The sequence below is a fragment of the Cavia porcellus genome, unplaced genomic scaffold (genome assembly GCF_034190915.1).
Source record: "Cavia porcellus strain 051 isolate PalLab524CR breed Dunkin Hartley unplaced genomic scaffold, mCavPor4.1 scaffold_10, whole genome shotgun sequence".
Lineage (NCBI taxonomy): Eukaryota > Metazoa > Chordata > Mammalia > Rodentia > Caviidae > Cavia > Cavia porcellus.
Window position 1 is genome coordinate 54,033,393 of NW_026947493.1, and position 18,547 is coordinate 54,051,939.

Below are 18,547 nucleotides of genomic sequence, written 5' to 3' on the forward strand. Positions count from 1 at the left end.
CATTTAAATAAATGTTGAACAGCCTAAATTGCAGTGGTCACAGGGTTGGTTAAAGGTAATAGCCAAAGAAAGAAAGAAATTAAGTATTTTTAATAGACATTCCATGGACAGAATCAAACAATGAAGTTTGAGAAATGATTATAAATGAGACTGAGTAACCAAAGACAAATCTAAGATTTCTAACATAGAATGAGATAGCTTGGACCCTGGAATAAAACCCAAGGAAGCAAGAAAATTTAGGAGCAAAGGCTTTATTTTAGGGCAGGCCTGGAGACGCAGCCCCTTCAGGATCCATCCAGAGACTGCACACCTTACCAACTAGGGGTGGAGTATTTAAAGCTAAAAAACCTCAAAGCTGTTGACTTAGTTCTGATAACATCTGGAATGCTTGGTGCATTCCATTACTCCCACCCTGCGGTTAAACATTATCTTGGAACAGCACATTTTGCAATAACATGCGGAAGGGGGATTTTGGGGGATTTACAAGAAGCTGAAACTTAAACTTTTACATGAAATAGAAACTTAACCTTATTGGGGCAGCGCATACAGAACAAGATGGAGGTGCATGGTTACAGTTAGGCTATAACAAGAAATATGTGATAATATAAATCTCACATATAAATATACAAGAAAATAGTGACAATATAAATGAAAATATTGAGGGCAATAAATATTTTAGTGGTGAGGGTAGGAATGCAGAACTGGAATCAATTAATTATTTTAATTGTTTTAGAGTCAATTTAAATTTACTAAATTTGAGATGTTATGCCTATTCATGGTGGAAAGTCAAACAAACAGTAAAATTTATAATTCAAAGCTTCAGAAAAAAAATCAGTCTCCAAAACTACAGATTTGTGTGTCATCCATATACAGATGCAGTTAAAACTGCTAGGGAAAATAAGATTGAAACACAGAATACAAAGAGCAAAAAAGAGAATAATAAACCTTTAAGAGGTAAAGTAGAAGAATAAGAAAGAACAAGATTAGAGGGAAACCAAAAGAATGCAGTAACTATGGTAACCCATGGAAGAACATTTAAAAAGAAAGGAATGACATTTTAAAATGTTACATACAATTTGATATGGTGGACTACTGTGAAAACACTACTGAATTTGGTAACTTATATGGAATGATTTTTCTTTGAGAAAACAATTGCAGTAAAAAGATAGATATGTATTGCCAAAGGAGCAAGAAATTAGATTACTATCTACATCTTTTCCTAAAAGTTTAGGAGTGCATGAAAGCAGATTGCGCATCTCAAAGAAAATAGAATTAAAAGATGAAAGATTTTGTAACATGGACAATGTAAGCAATATTATTCCCACTGAAGTAGATAGATAAAAGGAGAGCCCTGAAGTAGGAGGGAGAATTGAAGGAATAATGGAGAAACGAGAATCAAGAATTCTAATCAGGCATAATGCTGGGCAAAAACTCTTTAATAATGAGTGGGTAAATTTTTAAGTGTGGATAAAGAAAAAAGCATAGAAGAAATCTATGCTGGATGACCCTGATCTTCGCCTATGAAGTTGTTTAGCAAGACTTCCCATGGTGAAAGATATAAATGAAGTTTAAGGAGCATAGAAAAAGAAATTGCTATGCTGCTATGAATGATAAAGGAGTAAAACAGAAATGAACAAATGGAGTAGCTCTGAGTTCACATAGACCCTAAATAATCAGTGAAAATATCTCCTAAAATAGTGCTTCTGAATTTATTAATAGATTGCAAGCTAAGATTTCTCATTCAAAGTTTTGATTGATTAAAAATTATGGTATGGGAAATGAATGTGAATACACCCTAGAGAAATTTTCAGAAGAAAATTAAATAATATAGTTAACTGACATGAATTTAAGGAAACAGTATAAAATATGCTCAAGAAAAAGATGACATTTACACTAATAATGAAAAATAGGGTATGGAAAATTATTGACATCTTTATACTAATAAATTAGTGGCACTGAACTCTACCAGTAATCAATACAGTGTTCACCATTGTAAACTCATAGTCAATATTTTTAATTAGTATACATTTATGATCCACAATAAATGTATTCATCTTGGGAAATTGATATATATACCTTGATCATTTTTATTTCCTCTTCTGTCTCCCTCTCAACTCTCTCATGCCAGTTTTCACCCCATTTCTACAGAGTCTATCTCACTGTTTCCTATTATGTATCTTTTACTTTTTGTTTGTTTCTTTTGTACTGGGGATCGAATTTGGCAGGCAGGTGCTTATGCAGCTAAGCTAAATTCCCAGCTCTTTTACTCTTTAAATTATTTATACTTTAGGTTTCTCATAGAAGAGAAACCATGTGATCTTAACCATCTGTGTCTGATTGATTTCCTTTAGCATTATGGTATCAGGATACATCCCTTTCCCTAAAGATTTAGCTATTATGAGTTGTGTGGCTATAAACATGAGTCTTCTACTTTTTGTGGAATATACTCAAAAAAGGCATAGCTGGGTCAAATAGAATTTCCAATTTTATTGTTCTGAGGATCTCTATACTGATTTCCATAGTGGTTGCACTAGTTCACATCCTCAATAGCAATGTAGAAAAGTTCCTTTTCCCCCTACAACCTCAGCAGCATTGCTTTATTTTGAGTTTTTCATGATAGTCATTCTTTCTGGAGCAAGCAGAAATCTCAGTATTATTATTATCATTATTATTATTTTACATCTCTCTAATGGTCAAAGATGCCATACATTTTTTTCATATTTCAAGGTGTATATTAATTTCAATTGCTGTGTTTTGATTGCATCTTTTATTTCAGGAGATCTAATTTCTTTTAGTTTTTTTAATATATATATATATATATATATATATATATATATATATATATATTTTATGTATTAGTCCTCTGTAAAATGCACGATTTGCAAAATTTTTTCTCCCTGTGTGTGTTGTCCCTTCCTTTGTTAGTTGGTACCTTTCCAGTACAGAAGTTAATCTGACATAGTCTCATTTGTTGATGGTTGATGTTATTTCTTGTACATTTGGAGTTCTATTCAGAAAGTCCTTGCCTATGTTCATGTCTCCAAAAGTTTTATGTATTTTATCTTCCAGCAGATTACTTTTCTATTTTAATATGTAGATTTCTGATCAAGTTTTATTTTAATTTATTGTATATTGAGAGATAGAGATCTAAACTCAATCTTCTGCACGTGAATAGCCAGTTTTCTTAGTATCATTTGTTTAAAAAGGTTATATTTTCTTCAGTATTTGCATTAGTCCATCTGTCGAAGATCACATAGCTAGCTGAAGATGTCCATTGTTGTTTCTGCATCCTTTATATTTGGCTCCATTGATCCACATGTCTGTCTTTGTCAAGTACCATGCTGAGTTTTTGTTGACTTTTTTGTTTGTTTGGTTGGTTGGGTAGTTGGTTTTAGTCTTTTTGAGACAGAATTTGACTATGCAGTTCAGAGTGGCCTTGAACTTTTGAACTCACAGCTATCCTGCCTAAGCCTCCTAAATGCTAGGATAACAGGCCTATACCATCACACCCAGTTTACCATGCTGTGTGTGTGTTTTTTTTTTAATCACTACAGCTTTGTAATGCAACAAAATATGGGATTGCTGGGCCTCCTGCTTTGTTCTTCTTGCCCAGAATCCTGAATTTTTATTGTTCCATATACATGTTAGGGTTGTTTTTTCCTACCTTTGTGAATAATGCTGTTGGTGTTTTGAGTGGGATTGCATTAAATCTAGATGCCCGTTTTGATAATATATCTTTGTGACACTACTGATTCTGCCTATCCAGGAACTGGGAATGTCTTTCATATTCCAATTTCTTAATTTCTTTTTTCAGAGTAGTATATTTTTCATTATAAAGGCCTTACACTTCTTTGATATTAAATTTTTGAACTTATTGTGAAAGAAATTGTTTTCCTGATTTCCTTCTTAGTGGTTTTATTTTTTTAAATGACCTATTTACATAAGAATATATTTGATGAAGTTATAAGAAAAACTATTAATGTTATTGAATTTCAACTCTAGATTACACGTTTTCAGTATTCAATGTGATAAAATTTACCATCTCATGAAGAATTTTTTCCATGTACCAAAATTACTTGTTTTGTGTAAATTCTTGTGTGATTGTTTTAGTTGAAAGCTAAATCCTCTACTTTTTATGGATCATCATTAAGACTTGAATGAAAAACTACTAAAGGGACTAGTTATTCAAATGTGGACATTTGGTGCAGAATATTTTGAAAATGAACAAAATCCGAGAGTACCTGTTGCCAACACTTGACCTTTCAAACTATAATTACACTTTTAGAAACTTAAAATTTGCTCCTATGAAGTTCTATTTCTCAGTTTTCAAGGATTTTTCTGATAAAATAGGTGGCGTTACTAACAAATGTGAGATTTTATAATAAAAAATACTAACATTTGTAAATTTTACATAGCCCCCAGAATCAATATTTTCCAATTGAATAATACTTGATTTTTAAAAATACATGTATGGATAAAAGCCTTATTTAAACTGTAAGTTAGACAAAGGAGAATTCTGTAATACAGGGTAGGGAAAACATTGTTATGCCTTCAAATTCCACACTGAAGAGAAATCCACAATAATCTGAAAATGCTATTAAAATTCTCCTCACTTTTTCAAGTAAGAAAATCTGTAGCAGGCCAGATTTTCTTCATATACTTCAACTAAAACAACATATTGAGATAGTTTGACTGCTGAAGCAGATTTAAGAAACCAGATGTCTTATTAAGCTAGACATTTACAAAATTAGGTGAAAGTTGCAAATGTAAAACTATACTATTCTTGCTACTTTTTTGATTTTAGAAAATATTTTATTGACATTAAAATATTTACATAAACATGTAATGGATCATTGGTATCATTAAGTGAATTAATAAATACTCTTTTTTAGGTTTTTTTCTCATATTTTTATTTTCTCATCTTTTTCATTTCTCTATTCTTCTATGTTTATATATTAGTAGGTTTATTCCACATAAATGAAAGTTTACTATATTTCTCCACAATCATTGGCAATGTAGTGCATAATTGAGACCAAAATAATTCAGAAACATTAAGTGGTTGACCAACCACTTAAACACATTGTAAGGTAAGCAAAGGTTTCTAACACATATCACATGATCTTGTGAAGTAACAGTTGAGAAGTCAAATAGCTGCATTTGTAATAGTGGAACGGGAAGATTTTTTTTTTCTTTCACAATTTTGAAACTTTTGAAAGAAATCATACTATTCCTGTTAGAGAGATGTCTTCAGTGCATGCTGATGACATTCTCTCCATTCTTTCTTCCAAGTCTGTGAGTCTCATTTCATGTGTCCCATTTACAAGAGTAAAATTAGCATGTTCTTCAGTCACCATTTGGCTCATGACTCAATGTCACTATAAAAATCATTTTAGCAGCTTCATAGGCCCAGCTTCTAGGATATCTCGATGAGGAACACTTCAATTTGTTTAATATAGGACGCGTAAGTACAAAATTTCATAGACCTGAAATCTATCTAAATTTGTAAATTCTACTAGAGTAAGCCTTGTGCTTCATTCTCTCAAATAATTTGCATTTTATTAGAAGTGCTAAAGGGCATCAAAAGGACACTTCACAAATAATGTATCTTACTTTTGAAATCTTTCATTCAAAAGAATTCATGTAGTGGCATTATGCTGCTTCTGCTGCAGAATGAGAAAGTGCAGGGGTTTTGTTGGCTTGTTTTTGTTTGTTTTATAAAGAAGGTGAAGAGGAAAGCTCATTTCATATTCATGAATTTTTACTGCATTTTAGGTTTCAACTTTCAGGTACTTATTGTTTAAAACTAAATCTAACTTTGAATATTTCAGTATTTAAATGATACAATGTCTTTCCCCCTCTTCTATTACATTTAAATATTAAAATAATTTGGTAAATATATAACTAGATACAATAAAACTTCTACCATATTTCCTGTCTGTTTCTATTATTATTTTTCATATGTTGAAAATTCTAACTATAGCGTTAATAAGAAAGAAACTAGTGAAGTGTCAAAAGTCCTGTTTTGGTAAATTTTCCAATGTTTCTTTTTTCTACTTTATAAGGTTGGAATATATGCTCCTCTATTAAGCCTCTATCAAATACTACAATTATTTGATGCTTTTGGAATCTTTTTGTGTGTGGGTGAAATTGTTAGAACTAAATTTTAGTGATAGTCTTCTAGAATTTCAAAGCAAAAGTACAAGTTGTCTATACAGTGATATATTTGGTATAAAAGATATTTCTGGATCTTTAGTTGGATTGCAAAATAGATACATGTCTAACTGCCTGGCTGAAAAGCAGTCACTATGGATGTAAAAGTAATCATCTCTGAGCACTTAGGAATTTACTAAAAAAGCAATTAAAAAGAAATGTATACAATACATAGCATCTATATAATTTGTTGAAAAATCTAATTGTAAACCTCTTTCCACTTAAGTATTTTGTGTGTAATATTTGTAACTGTTGTTCGTGGAACAGAAAGAAATATATCATCTGGAGAAAGCAAAACAACAGAAATGAAATACTACCTTTAAAATAATAGCTGTTATAATGGGTACTGTAATTAGATGCCTACAGCTTAGTTTCTAGTGACTTTAAGGATGCCAAATTGAGTTCTCATCAACATAACAAATATATTTGAAAAAAGTTTAAAAGCAGTGGAAGTTTTCAGGAATAAAATCTTACAATTATCCATACTGCCTTTTACATCACCCAAATTAAAACCACATGTGATCATTTCAAACACAACATCCATTTTTATCTTTCATAATCCTGTTTCTCCCTGCATGCGCTTGTTACTCAGGAGTACAAAAAATGAAGTTTCAAAGTAGAGCATTGGCTCCCCTCATACAAGTAGAATTAGCATGAGAGTCTTTTAACATTCTCAAATACATAAATTATAAACCTTTTTTCAATTCATATCTTCTGATGAAATGTAATCACTTTTCTGTTTCTCAAACCTCCTTAAAATCATCAGCAGCAAAGTGAATCAGATAAAATCTGCACATGTACATGTAGTACAATGGTAGTCTGCATAGAAAAATATCAGCAAAAAACAAGCACCTTTGTTGCAAAGAATATCTGCATTTAAGTCAGTGTTCTGTGTATGATTTAATGGCTGCTTAAAATCACTAATATGGGCTGGGTGTGTCTTGGCATAGACTTGTAATTCCACAACTCGGTAGGCTGAGACAGGAGGACCAACTGGAGCTCAAGGCCAGCCAGAGCTACTTAGTGAGTTTAAAAACAACCTAAAATGCATGGTGTGATCATGTTTAAAAAAAAAAATCTCTTGGGGTATTTTCTGTACCTCAAAATTCGGAATATTTTTCTATTTCTACCACATGGGAAATAACAATAATTGTGTTTTATATTAAATCTATGTTTTGAAAAGCCATAAAAAGAGACTTACAGTGAAAATGATTTTGTAAAGAACTTATTCTTCTGACTTAACATTCCCTTAAATATTTATGCAATGTATTTTCCCAGGTGATGTGTATGTCCAATAATAAATATTTCAAGTAACACAGAAAATAAATACTGAGTTGAATAATAGTGGTGTAGATAATGCAAACATCTTTGTAATTAGTAGCGCTGAAAACTCCAGTTAAAAAGTATGCCAAACTTTACAGAAGCAGCTTGTTAAGTAAATAGAATAGGCCAGAACTTTTAGGTCTCTTAAATTCTAGGCACTTAATTAATTGTGTGAAGAAGGACAGATGACTTGAACTATTTGTTCCTTGGAATCTTTCAATTTGAAAACTTCTAAATTAAATATCAATAATATTGTTAGAATTTGAAAATTTAGTATAATTTAAAAGCAGTGTAGTTCTCTACTGCTACTGATGAAGAATGATCTGTATGTCTCTTTCCCATTCATCATTTCCACGCAACATACATTTATCCTCACTGATTATTTGCAAGGGATTGTGCTGGGAACTATATGTGATTAAAATACTAACAAACACAATTTTTGTCTTGCAGAACCTGCAATCTGTCTAGGAGACAGATTACTAATAAGAATGTAGCACCTTGGACAGACAAAATTCAGACCCATACAGCACTAGCTGATGAGACAGAGAAACATGGTATAAAGAACATAGCTCTTTTGGTGCATTTTAAGGTTCAAATCCACTTCAGTGTGCAAGTTTGTATGGAAGAGCATTGCAGTTAAATTAACAGACTTCAGCAAAGGCATCAGATAAGCTCTGGAAAAAATAATGTGTGTTATTCTATAACATGAGAGCAAATAGCTGGAATTAAACAAAAGCAAAAATGGTTCTTAATCAGATCCTAGACTTAACAAATGCTAAGATGCTTATATGTTCTATAAACTGTGTGTTAGGATTCTGAGGTTGAGAAAGGTCCAAAGGTGACTGCTAATAATGTTTTCAACAGACTATGAATAGAAACATAATAAATGGAGGTGCTCAATGACAGTTCAATAGCAAGAGTTTCCTATGTTTTATAGAAAGTAAATATGAGAGACATCAGTTAAAAATCAAGGAGTCTTTTGTAGGAAAATGAACGTACCATGAGAGCATAAAATTAAGTGAAATAAATCAGGCACACAAGCTTAAATATAGCACAGAGGTACATAGTTTTTTGGATATGAGAAACTCAAGATATAAAGAGCAAAATAAAAGAGAAATAATAGGATATAAGGAGATAGAATTTTGTAAAAAGGAAAGAGACCAAGAGATGAGAGAGAGGGTAAGGGAATAGAAAAGGATTAAGATATGTCATGTACATTTACCAACTCTCCACGAAGAATGTAATTATTATGTACTATAAAAATTTACTAATAGAAAATAAAAGTTGAGAAAAAACCCTGGCAAGAAATGAGACAAGAATATCAAGGAAAATAGATTAACAAAAATATGCTGTGGCATGCTATGTCATGTTAATGGGCAGTGGATCATGGTAATCGAGATTAAAGGAAATATAGTCCATAGTACGTTCTGGACAGACAGATACAAATTCATCCAGAAAAAGGAAAAAAGTACAAAGAAAGGTTGTTTGTGAAAGGAAAAACTTTAAAAGAACTAAGAGTAAAGTCCTATATCTTCTCAGAGGAGAAAGATGTAGTGTAATCTCTGAAGGCATGTGGTGTCTGGAATTTGGGCTACACAGGGCTGACAATCCTTCCCAAAAGAGGAAAAAATATATAAACTTTATACATATATATACAATATATATAAAATAAAATATAATATAAATTTAAAAAATATATATATATACATAAAGAGTCAACTAGAGGTGAACAAAAGGATTTCTGTGAAACCATAAATGTATACTAATAATAGCAATTTCTAGCTGAGCCAGTTGGCACAGTTTTGCAACTTTTTCTGGTAACAGCAAGATACCGGCAGTGAAATCAGATAAAGTGCATGGCAGTGTAAGAAGGCAAGTAATTGTCACAGGAGGGACTTTGTGTGTGTGTGTGTGTGTGTGTGTGTGTGTGTGTGTGTGTGTGTGTGGTGTAGCACTGGGGATTCAACCCAGCACCTCATATATGCTAAGCAAACACTACCACTGAGGCAATTCTAGTCCTCAAAAGAACTTTTTTTTCCTTTTCTTGAGGTCAATAAGAAGCTATATGAACTAGTAAACAACTCAGTCACATAGTACTGGGTCTAGTGGAGACTAAAATAAAGTATTAAAGGGATTAAAGAAAGGATCTGTAGAAGAGAGGGGGAAAATAGAGGATTGTGAAGGTTATGCTCATAGGAGAGAATTTCTAAAATCAGAGTTTAGAAAAGAGGTAATTTTGAGTGTTAATTCTTTTTATAGTTTCACTTAAAGTGATACTAAAGTGAAGCATTTTTCTTCAGTTCACTCCATGACTTATTGGTAGAGCAAGGGCCAAAACCTAAATTCCAGGAACTTCACTCTGATACAAACCTGAAAAACAACTTGTAAGTAGAAATGATGTGCTTTGTCTCATGGTTTCAGTAGATGACCAGTTGGCTACATTGATTTTGGGCCTGTGAGAAGGCAGTACTTCATGGCAGGAGTACACTGTGGAAGATGCTGCTCATCTCATGGCAACGAAGAGGTGAAAGAGAGAAGAGGAAGAGTGTCCAGGATCCTAATACCTGTTTCAAGGGCATTTTCTCAATGACCTAACTTCTTCCCACTATGCCCAGCTTTCTAAAGGTTCCAGTGTCTCCCGTTAGACCCAAAGGTTGAAGACTGAACTTTCAATTTAAGGGTCTCTGGGGACATTAAGTATCCAAACTATAGCTGTCTTCAATTATATATGTCATCAAATTTCTTATGAAAAATACATTTTTAACTCTATAAATTCAGAAGCTTTAAAAAAATGATTGAGGCAAGAGGGTTATTCTCAAGCATTGACTTTCCAAAGGGCACAGAAGAGTTGTCCTGGACTGAAGTAGTATTTCAACATTGGCAGTGCTTATTAGTGCTGATACGGAGGGTAATTAAAAAAAAAACTAACTGGATTTTTTTCAATTTCTTAAACATTTTTAGAATCCACAAATAGTGTATTTGCTTACTACTTACCTTTACGTTGGTCTACTTCTATCCTACCCCTCACCTGACCTATAGTTATTCTCTCTGGAGTTGAATACTGACTGAAATGGCAATAAAGAAATAGAATTTTATAATCTAAATCACTTGTCAAGAAACTAAAGTGTTCAGACTAAATTTGGTCTTCTGCCTGTGTTAGAAATAAAGCTTGTTTATTACCTCTGTGTACTTTACTGTTGGTGGCTCTTTTTACATCTTAAACGCAATGCTGAGTAGTTGGAATAGAGTTCGTAAGATTTTCAAACCCTAAAGTTTACTAGTAGTTCCTGCACACAGAAAAATGTTCCTGACCTTTGTTCTAAATACTTAAAAATCAAAGCACTACTTGTCAACATGTAAACAAAACAGTTACTGTACATTCACATTGTGAACCAATAGTTTCATAAGTGTCTTTGTTAAATGTTTACCGTAGACTACCATTATATTTACCTATTGATGTTTCTCTCTTGTAGTCCCTGCTATGTGGATATTTGTTAGCAATGACTGATGTGGAAACTACCTATGCAGATTTTATTGCTTCAGGAAGAACAGGTAGAAGAAATGCAATACATGATATCCTGGTTTCCTCTGCAAGTGGTAACAGCAATGAATTAGCGCTGAAATTAGCTGGTCTTGATATCAACAAGACAGGTGAGTCCCTTGAGACACATCTCTACAAGTATGACATGATTGTGTCAAATAGGAGTGTGATAAAATGTGTTAAACAGGATTATGGCACAAAAGTACCTTTGAAAATAAGTTAACAGTTGTCTAGGGCAAGATGGAAGCCTACAATTACTTAATCATTCTCACTCCAATGATTTCTGTCTATAGGATTTGCACTAGAATGCTGAGTCCTTAGATTTTACTAATATATTCTATAAAACACCTGGTATTTTTAAAAATCCTAATCTCTATAAAGGCTCTGAAATTGTTTATGTAACACATGTAACGAGGTTGGTGATAATATTATCTACACTAACATTTAATGGATATTAACCAGTGAATCTGAGGGACCTCAATTCTAAGAATCATTTCAGAAAGTACCAGGACCAATTTGAAAGACAATGGAAATAAAGGAGTTTGTTAGAAATAATTAGATACAATGAAGGATTGGGGATTTAGCTCAGTGGTATAAGCATTTACCTGGCAAGTGCAAGGTTGTGAGTTTAATCCCCAGTACCAAAAAAAAAAGAATAAAAGGATTTCTTGGTCCTTTCATGATTAAATGAGTTTATGAAAAATGTGTATTACTGAATTTTGCATTTTTATCTAAGTTTGATTTTATTAATGAAAAAGAAAATTTAATGTTTAAATACTTGATAGCCTTATCTCTAAGTATTAGAATAAGTCTCCTAATAGTTCCTATTGTAGCTTTTGCACATATGAAAGTTGAATGTTTACTTAAAAACACTTGTAAAAAACTAACACTGAAAAGTAAAAGCACTTCACATTTAAAGAACCATAATACTATGTACCTGAAAAAGCATGTATCAGTGTCTAACTCATCTCATAGCATTCACTATGTCCTTACTATTAAAATTCCCCTGAAAAAAACCCTCAGTCACAGGAAAAGCAATATTATATATGCATAATATATTATATGTGCATTTAATAGTGTGGCAACATTACCTAAATTACTCAGGGTTAAAATTTTATTCAGTGGCTAAATCTCAGTAGGGAAGATTATTTTTTGAATTTTAGTTTAATAATAAACCTTAATATCAATATTTCAGGATATACAGGCCTATATCTATTTTGTTTGTCTACTATTACTATCAAGAGATTCTTCCCAAAGCATTTCTAAGAAATAAGAAAATTATTACATTTTCATATCATAGACTGAGTAAATATTTTTTGTGTGTCTGAGAATTCACTTGTCCTTTAAATGATTTATATTTTTTAAATGAGTATGTGTTTTTAAACAACCTGCATCAATTTAATCACTCTTAATATTAAAATATTTTTGTTAATAGCATAATATAATTTCTTAATTTTTGTTTTCCTACAAATGTAAGAATTGTTAGCCTCAATGTTTTTTATACAAAAGAACATAATAAATTATTACTAGTACTGCAAATAATTATGTCAATAAATATAATAACTAAAACAAGCTGATACTATGTATTAAGTATATTATATTTATATAACTTAAAATAACTCAAGTACCATCATGCTTTAAAATATCTTTTATTCTTTATTTCTTTCATTATAGCATGGTGAACCCAGGATCTTTGCACTGAGCTATCACTCCAACTCTCTTTTTGTTTTTCATTTCAAGATAGGATTTTGCTAAATAACAGGTTGCCTTATCTGGGCTCAAACTTGTGATCATCCTGCCTCAACCTCCCACAGTGCTGAGCTTATGTGCTTTTGCCAAAATGCCTGAATTCTAAATACCTTCCTGTTTAGTCATTTCTGTATGTTAATTACAATTCTGTAAGCACTTGTACAATTTTCCATTTTCAAATGATAAAAACCCTAAAATAGGCAAACTATACAAAGAATATTGTTTGAAATACAAAGAACTACAAATAATAACCATAAGGCATGAAAATATAGAATACAGAAAAAGACAAATATATTATGGCAAACATACCATCATTGAGAACTGTAAGAAACTATCTTTGTAATTTCTGTTTTCACTTTTAGTTTATTCTCAATAGCTTTGCTTCCTCATGTCACCTTGGTTTGTTTTATTTTTTTGTTGTTGTTGTTTTGTTTTTGTCGGTACCATGGATTGAACTCACGACCTCGTGCTTGCAAGGAAGGCACTTGCCGCTAAGCTACAACCCAGCTCTCCAAAATATTTTGTCCCCTACACCATATTGGGTACTCAGGAATCAAATGACTCGAGTAAATATTTTAATCTTGAGTCAAGAATTGCACTTGACTACAGCTTGCAATCATATAAAGGTGACCTAATGTGACATAAAAGTACTGTTCAATTTTAGTTTTTTATGTTACTGACTAAAATTGCTGCTGTGGGTGCATTTCTGAATGTGGTTTTTCTGGAACTGTGTATATGCTCTCAAAGACAGACCAGAGGCCACTATAACTACTGAATAAGAGACTGATCAACTAACATAATGTCCTTTGTTCCTCTGTTATTAATTTTGATTTGAACTAATAAAAACTCAAAGAAATTAACTGGACTATCTACAAGTACTAGAAATAACATAAAGTATAGTTTTAAAATATTACTTCAAATAGGATATTAAAAGGAAAACATCCTCCTACCTTTGATTTCATATTAATGATACTACTGATTTTTGCAACTTGTCGAACTACTTAATTGCCATGACTTGGACATGAGATTTCCCAGCTATCTATCAAAAACTTAGCTGATGATTTCAGACCATGAAATGTCAGACATTCTTTAGTTTTGAGTCATACTGTCTTCATTTCATGGAATATGCCAAGCTTTGAAAAAGTTTTTCTTGACGGTGAATTGACTACCAAGAAAAAATACATACATGTTTCTATGAAGATTTTAGACTTTAGGATTGAGAAACTGAGAGCTTTTTAAAATAAAAAGTTAAGCCTTTTTATTTTACTTTTATTCTTTTTTTTTATTTTCTCTATCAGAAGGCGAAGATGATGCACAACGAAATTCAACAGAACAAAGCGGGGAAGCCCAGGGTGAAGCAGCAAAATCTGAAAGCTAACCCCCCACTTTGACCTTCAACAACACCTGACAACATGGCAAATCTCCAGGCATTGCTGGAGTGAATGTGTTTCCATGAGCAAAATGGGGAAAAAGAAAATGGCTGTGCTGCATCACAGGAACCTGCTCATTATTATCTTAAAAATGGAGGCAGAGGCTGTGACTGCAGACAGACTTTTCTCTACCTCTGTCTTTAGTAATGGTTGAAACTATGTGGCTTGTGTTTGGATGTCATTTTTGTATGGATCCTTTCACTTGACCATGTGATGAAATGCTTGTAGAGAGTAGCACTGACCTAGATGATGATTCCTGTAGCATCTGGCCCCTCACAATGTCAGAGGATTTAATTGTGTCTAATTGCAAAGGGTTGGTTGAACCCCAGAGTTTAAATATCTCTGGCTCAAGTATTTACCCAGTAAAAGAACCATCCAGAAAGCACTGTTTTTAGCATTATGTACCTGTGTGTTACTGCTGTGTTACTTACACTGTTTTGTATTGTACAGTATAGACACTCAGCACTGCCCCATTCTTTGATTGCTTATTGAAAACAAAAATGATGTACATTACTGTGAATTTTTATACCACTCATTTTTAAAGGGCTGTCTTTTTTTTTTCATAGTGTGGTGGTGTGCACAGAACAGAACACATTTTTAAAGAATGTAATCTTTCCTCTTGATCATTATATAATGATGAATTTAATCTAACAGATCCATCAAATCCTTTGCTTGATTATACAGACACTTGAAAATATCCATTAATGTGAATATCACTTGAATTCAGTCTGTTTGGTGTCTGTACAGACTGAAATTTAATCTGTCGATTTTCTTTTATGTCCAAATGGGAATTTTTTCCCATCTAATATTTTTATTGTTAGTTATGAAAATGTGGAGGAATTGAGTAGATAAGAAAAGCCAAGATAATCCTAAGAACTGAAAATATTTTTCTCTATATAATCAAATTTCCCATTAGTGTGATATGCTACTATTTAAATTTGGAGAAAAACTCGCCTCCACTAGGCTGAAAAGGATGGAAAAGTGATCTCTTTGCAATCATGTGGACACCAATCACAAAAGTAAAGCCCTCATGTCATGTTTTTCATGTCTTTTTTCAGCCCTATCAGATCCAAATGTTATTATGCACTTTTTAATGTTTGTAAACTTTTAATATATTTAGTGTGAACTGAATTGTAATTATCATCATTAGAAGCTAACAAAATTTTCACTGATACTGTAGATGACCTATGCTGTGTTTTGACACCATGATTCTTCTATGGAAACATTTTGTGAGCTGTGTAATCCCTCTGGTCAGTATTTTGAAATCATTTATTAGTAGTAATAAATAAGGAATCAGTAATTTACAAGTGGTATATGTATTAATGGACAAATAACATAACGGGAAACCTCTTTGCAATAAAGAGCCCACTTAGCTGTCCTGAAGGCTTAGATACAATTCTAGGTGATGTAGATAGATCAGCATTTCAACAGGTAATCTGTGTGGTTATGCTAGGAATTCAGCCTTTCTCTAGTTACAGAAATTAAGTCTGCTCATATCTCCATTATGGCAATGTTTACTATCTGGGAGAAGAGCATGGGTGTTATTTGATTCTGAATCAGATGATACTGCCAAAAAAAGAAAGAGAAAGAAAGAAAGAGAGAGAGAGAGAGAGAGAGAGAGAGAGAGAGAGAGAGAGAGAGAGAGAGATAGCAATATGAGCCTCTCTAAGAACAAAAAGAAGATTGATTAAATTTTAGATTACTTCTTCCTAACATCCCCATCAGCAGGAAAATTTTTTTAAAATTCACCTATTAATAGAGTCATCTATGAATACAAGTTCCTGGGGGACAAGTTCTTGTGGTCTGTTTCAAATATCCATCCTAACAAAATTGGTTTTTCTTGACTTCATTTAATGTCTTGATAGCTTTCTTGTGAATCTAAAGTTTTCTTCTTTCTAAAATTGTGGAATTCCAAACTGATTTCATGTAATTTTGTAAAGTTTAGAACCAGTGCTGAGTATATGTGAAAGGTTTATATTCAGATATGATACATTATTATTAATGCATGTAGTGCCAAGCTTGTCTTTGAATATATAATTAGTGCTAAATGGTGAAGTCATATGGAGCTTTTGATTTAGTTTGACCTCTCACTGCTACTTTGTCTGCGATCTTGAAACTCAGAGGCATCCCAGCTGGGAAGATACAAACTGACTTTCCAAAATGTTTACATTCTATAAATTTTGCTTAGCTAAAGTATACAGTATTTTTCAAATTTTGCCTTTATGCCCTCCTCACCTTTTTGTTTTGCAAGATTATAATACATACAGAGCTGATTTTTAAGAAGACATGGAAACTGAGGCAATGATATGACAATCGTCATTGAAAGTATTCTAACAAACTATCCCTATGGTAATCATTTTGTAGCACATGCAGCACATATTCTCACATTTCATCCACAAACAATTCTATTAGAATGATTTATCGGATTTGACATATTAGGGAATTAATACTCAAAAATTCATAGTTTTACCGCACCTAAAAAGCTAACAAATGATGAAATTAATATCTGAGTCATGTTTGTCTTCAAGAAACTTTCCACAGCACAGGGCATAAAATTAAAGGCAGCTATAGAGAATATTTATGTGGAAGAGAAATTCTAGAATTGACAGAGCCACATTTTAGAAAAGAAAACAGAATTACAGAAAGAAATTGTCTTTTTTCAAGGTTACCTGAGTGATATACATAACTAAATCCTAGAAAATGTACTTTAAAAAATTATAACTTATTTTGCAAGGAATGTTTCCCAGAAGATATATTTCTGGCAATGGTCTGTAATTTTAGCATGGTTCAGATTGCTTATGTTCTATGCTTTTCTTTTTCATAATTACCTAAAACCTGTAAATTTCAGTTTTTGAGTCATTTGCAACATTAGAGCTTGTCAAGTTTACCTTTTCTCATGTATGCATCCAATGCCAATATATATTTACCTTGAAGTTCACAGAAATGTTTTCCCAATCAATGATAGTAACCTAGCCTGTAATTTCTAGGTGATATGATACTCTCCAAAGAAACCCACTATAAATGTTTTATACATGAGTCTTATTCAGACATTATGATACTGAGCCATTTTATGAGATGAACAATATTGCCATGTCTCCTATACAATAATGGATAAAGAAATGTAACTGTTTGGCAGTTTCTGAGTGAACCTGTAATATTAAGGAGAAACTGTGTAGTTATCAAGTATAACAGAAAAGATCTATAATTTATGTCGTGATATGCCCTAAATTGTTCTTTGATTAAAAGTGGCAGCCTCTGAAATCATTTGTGAGCTTGTATCACTTTTGTATTTAGCAATGTTGCATGCTCACATAATTGATATTAAAAGTAACACATTTTTCTGAAATGTACACAGTCTATTAAGAGCATTTATTGAACACACTCTATACATGTGGTGCTGGGTAAAGTGCTGTAGGTGATAAGGGAAAACTCAAGCCTCAGTCATTCTACAGTGTACAGACATATTCAGCCCTTCATCCTCATTTTCCTGGCCTTTCCTACAAAATTTTTATCTCCATTCGACTCCAGTATCACCCTTTGTAGATTTGCTAGAATCATTGCACGGACCAGATTCTAAAGCCCAGTATCACACCCATGATTTTCGCTTATCTGTAAGGAAGTTCATTTCTAATCAGGAAAAAGACAGATATTTAAAAGATGTCCCCTGAAAGGTTTATAACATTCACTGTCTACCTACATATACACAGATATAGTAATATACATTCTCTTTCCTTTCAAATATCTCCCTTTCTGACTTTAATAACCTTTTCTCCTGCCACTTTCACTTGTACTTCTTACAAAAGCTCATCTACTGTAGAAGCCTACTAAGGCTTTTAAGGGAATCAGCAACAAAATGCAGTCCTCACAGATACAAAATGTTTTATTTCATAAAACAACATTTTTGGGTAGAGGAATAAAGAGAGTTTGATTTATACTTTCTTAATGTTACTCTCATTTTGTCACGATCTTTTATTTCTAACATATAACCAGTAAAGACCACGTGGAGACCAATATGGGATTCAACAGAAAATATGCATCAAACCCTGCTTAAGATGAGTCTAGGCAAAATCTTAAGCCAAAAGACAAAAGAAGATGTAAGTATTAAAATTCATCTCACAAGGGTAAAATACTACATAAGGATTTGGGACAAACATGCTAGCCAGTAAAATAATTCTAGACAGTCTTATGTCATTTGTTTTTGTACATTTCTTCCATATGTCTAGGTTAGGATATGAGGATTACAGATTTGAAATGAACAAACTGACAATAATCCACTAACAATCAGATTTATACC

General features: G+C 32.4%; 1 protein-coding gene across 2 annotated transcripts in view; it reads left to right on the plus strand.

Annotated features, from left to right (window-relative positions):
• Positions 1-17,603, plus strand: part of Pkia (cAMP-dependent protein kinase inhibitor alpha) — an 86,101-nt gene extending 68,498 nt beyond the window's left edge. The window contains exons 1-3 of one of the 2 annotated variants that reach the window (XM_013144156.2): positions 5,343-5,461; positions 11,007-11,184; positions 14,122-17,603. In XM_013144156.2, the coding sequence (XP_012999610.1) occupies positions 11,034-11,184; positions 14,122-14,201 (231 nt within the window). In that variant the 5' untranslated portion in view covers positions 5,343-5,461; positions 11,007-11,033 and the 3' untranslated portion in view covers positions 14,202-17,603. Of the gene's footprint in view, positions 1-5,342; positions 5,462-11,006; positions 11,185-14,121 lie in introns of those variants that run through there. The other variant, XM_003480048.5, reaches the window with a different exon arrangement.
• The last annotated feature ends 944 nt before the right edge of the window (positions 17,604-18,547 follow it).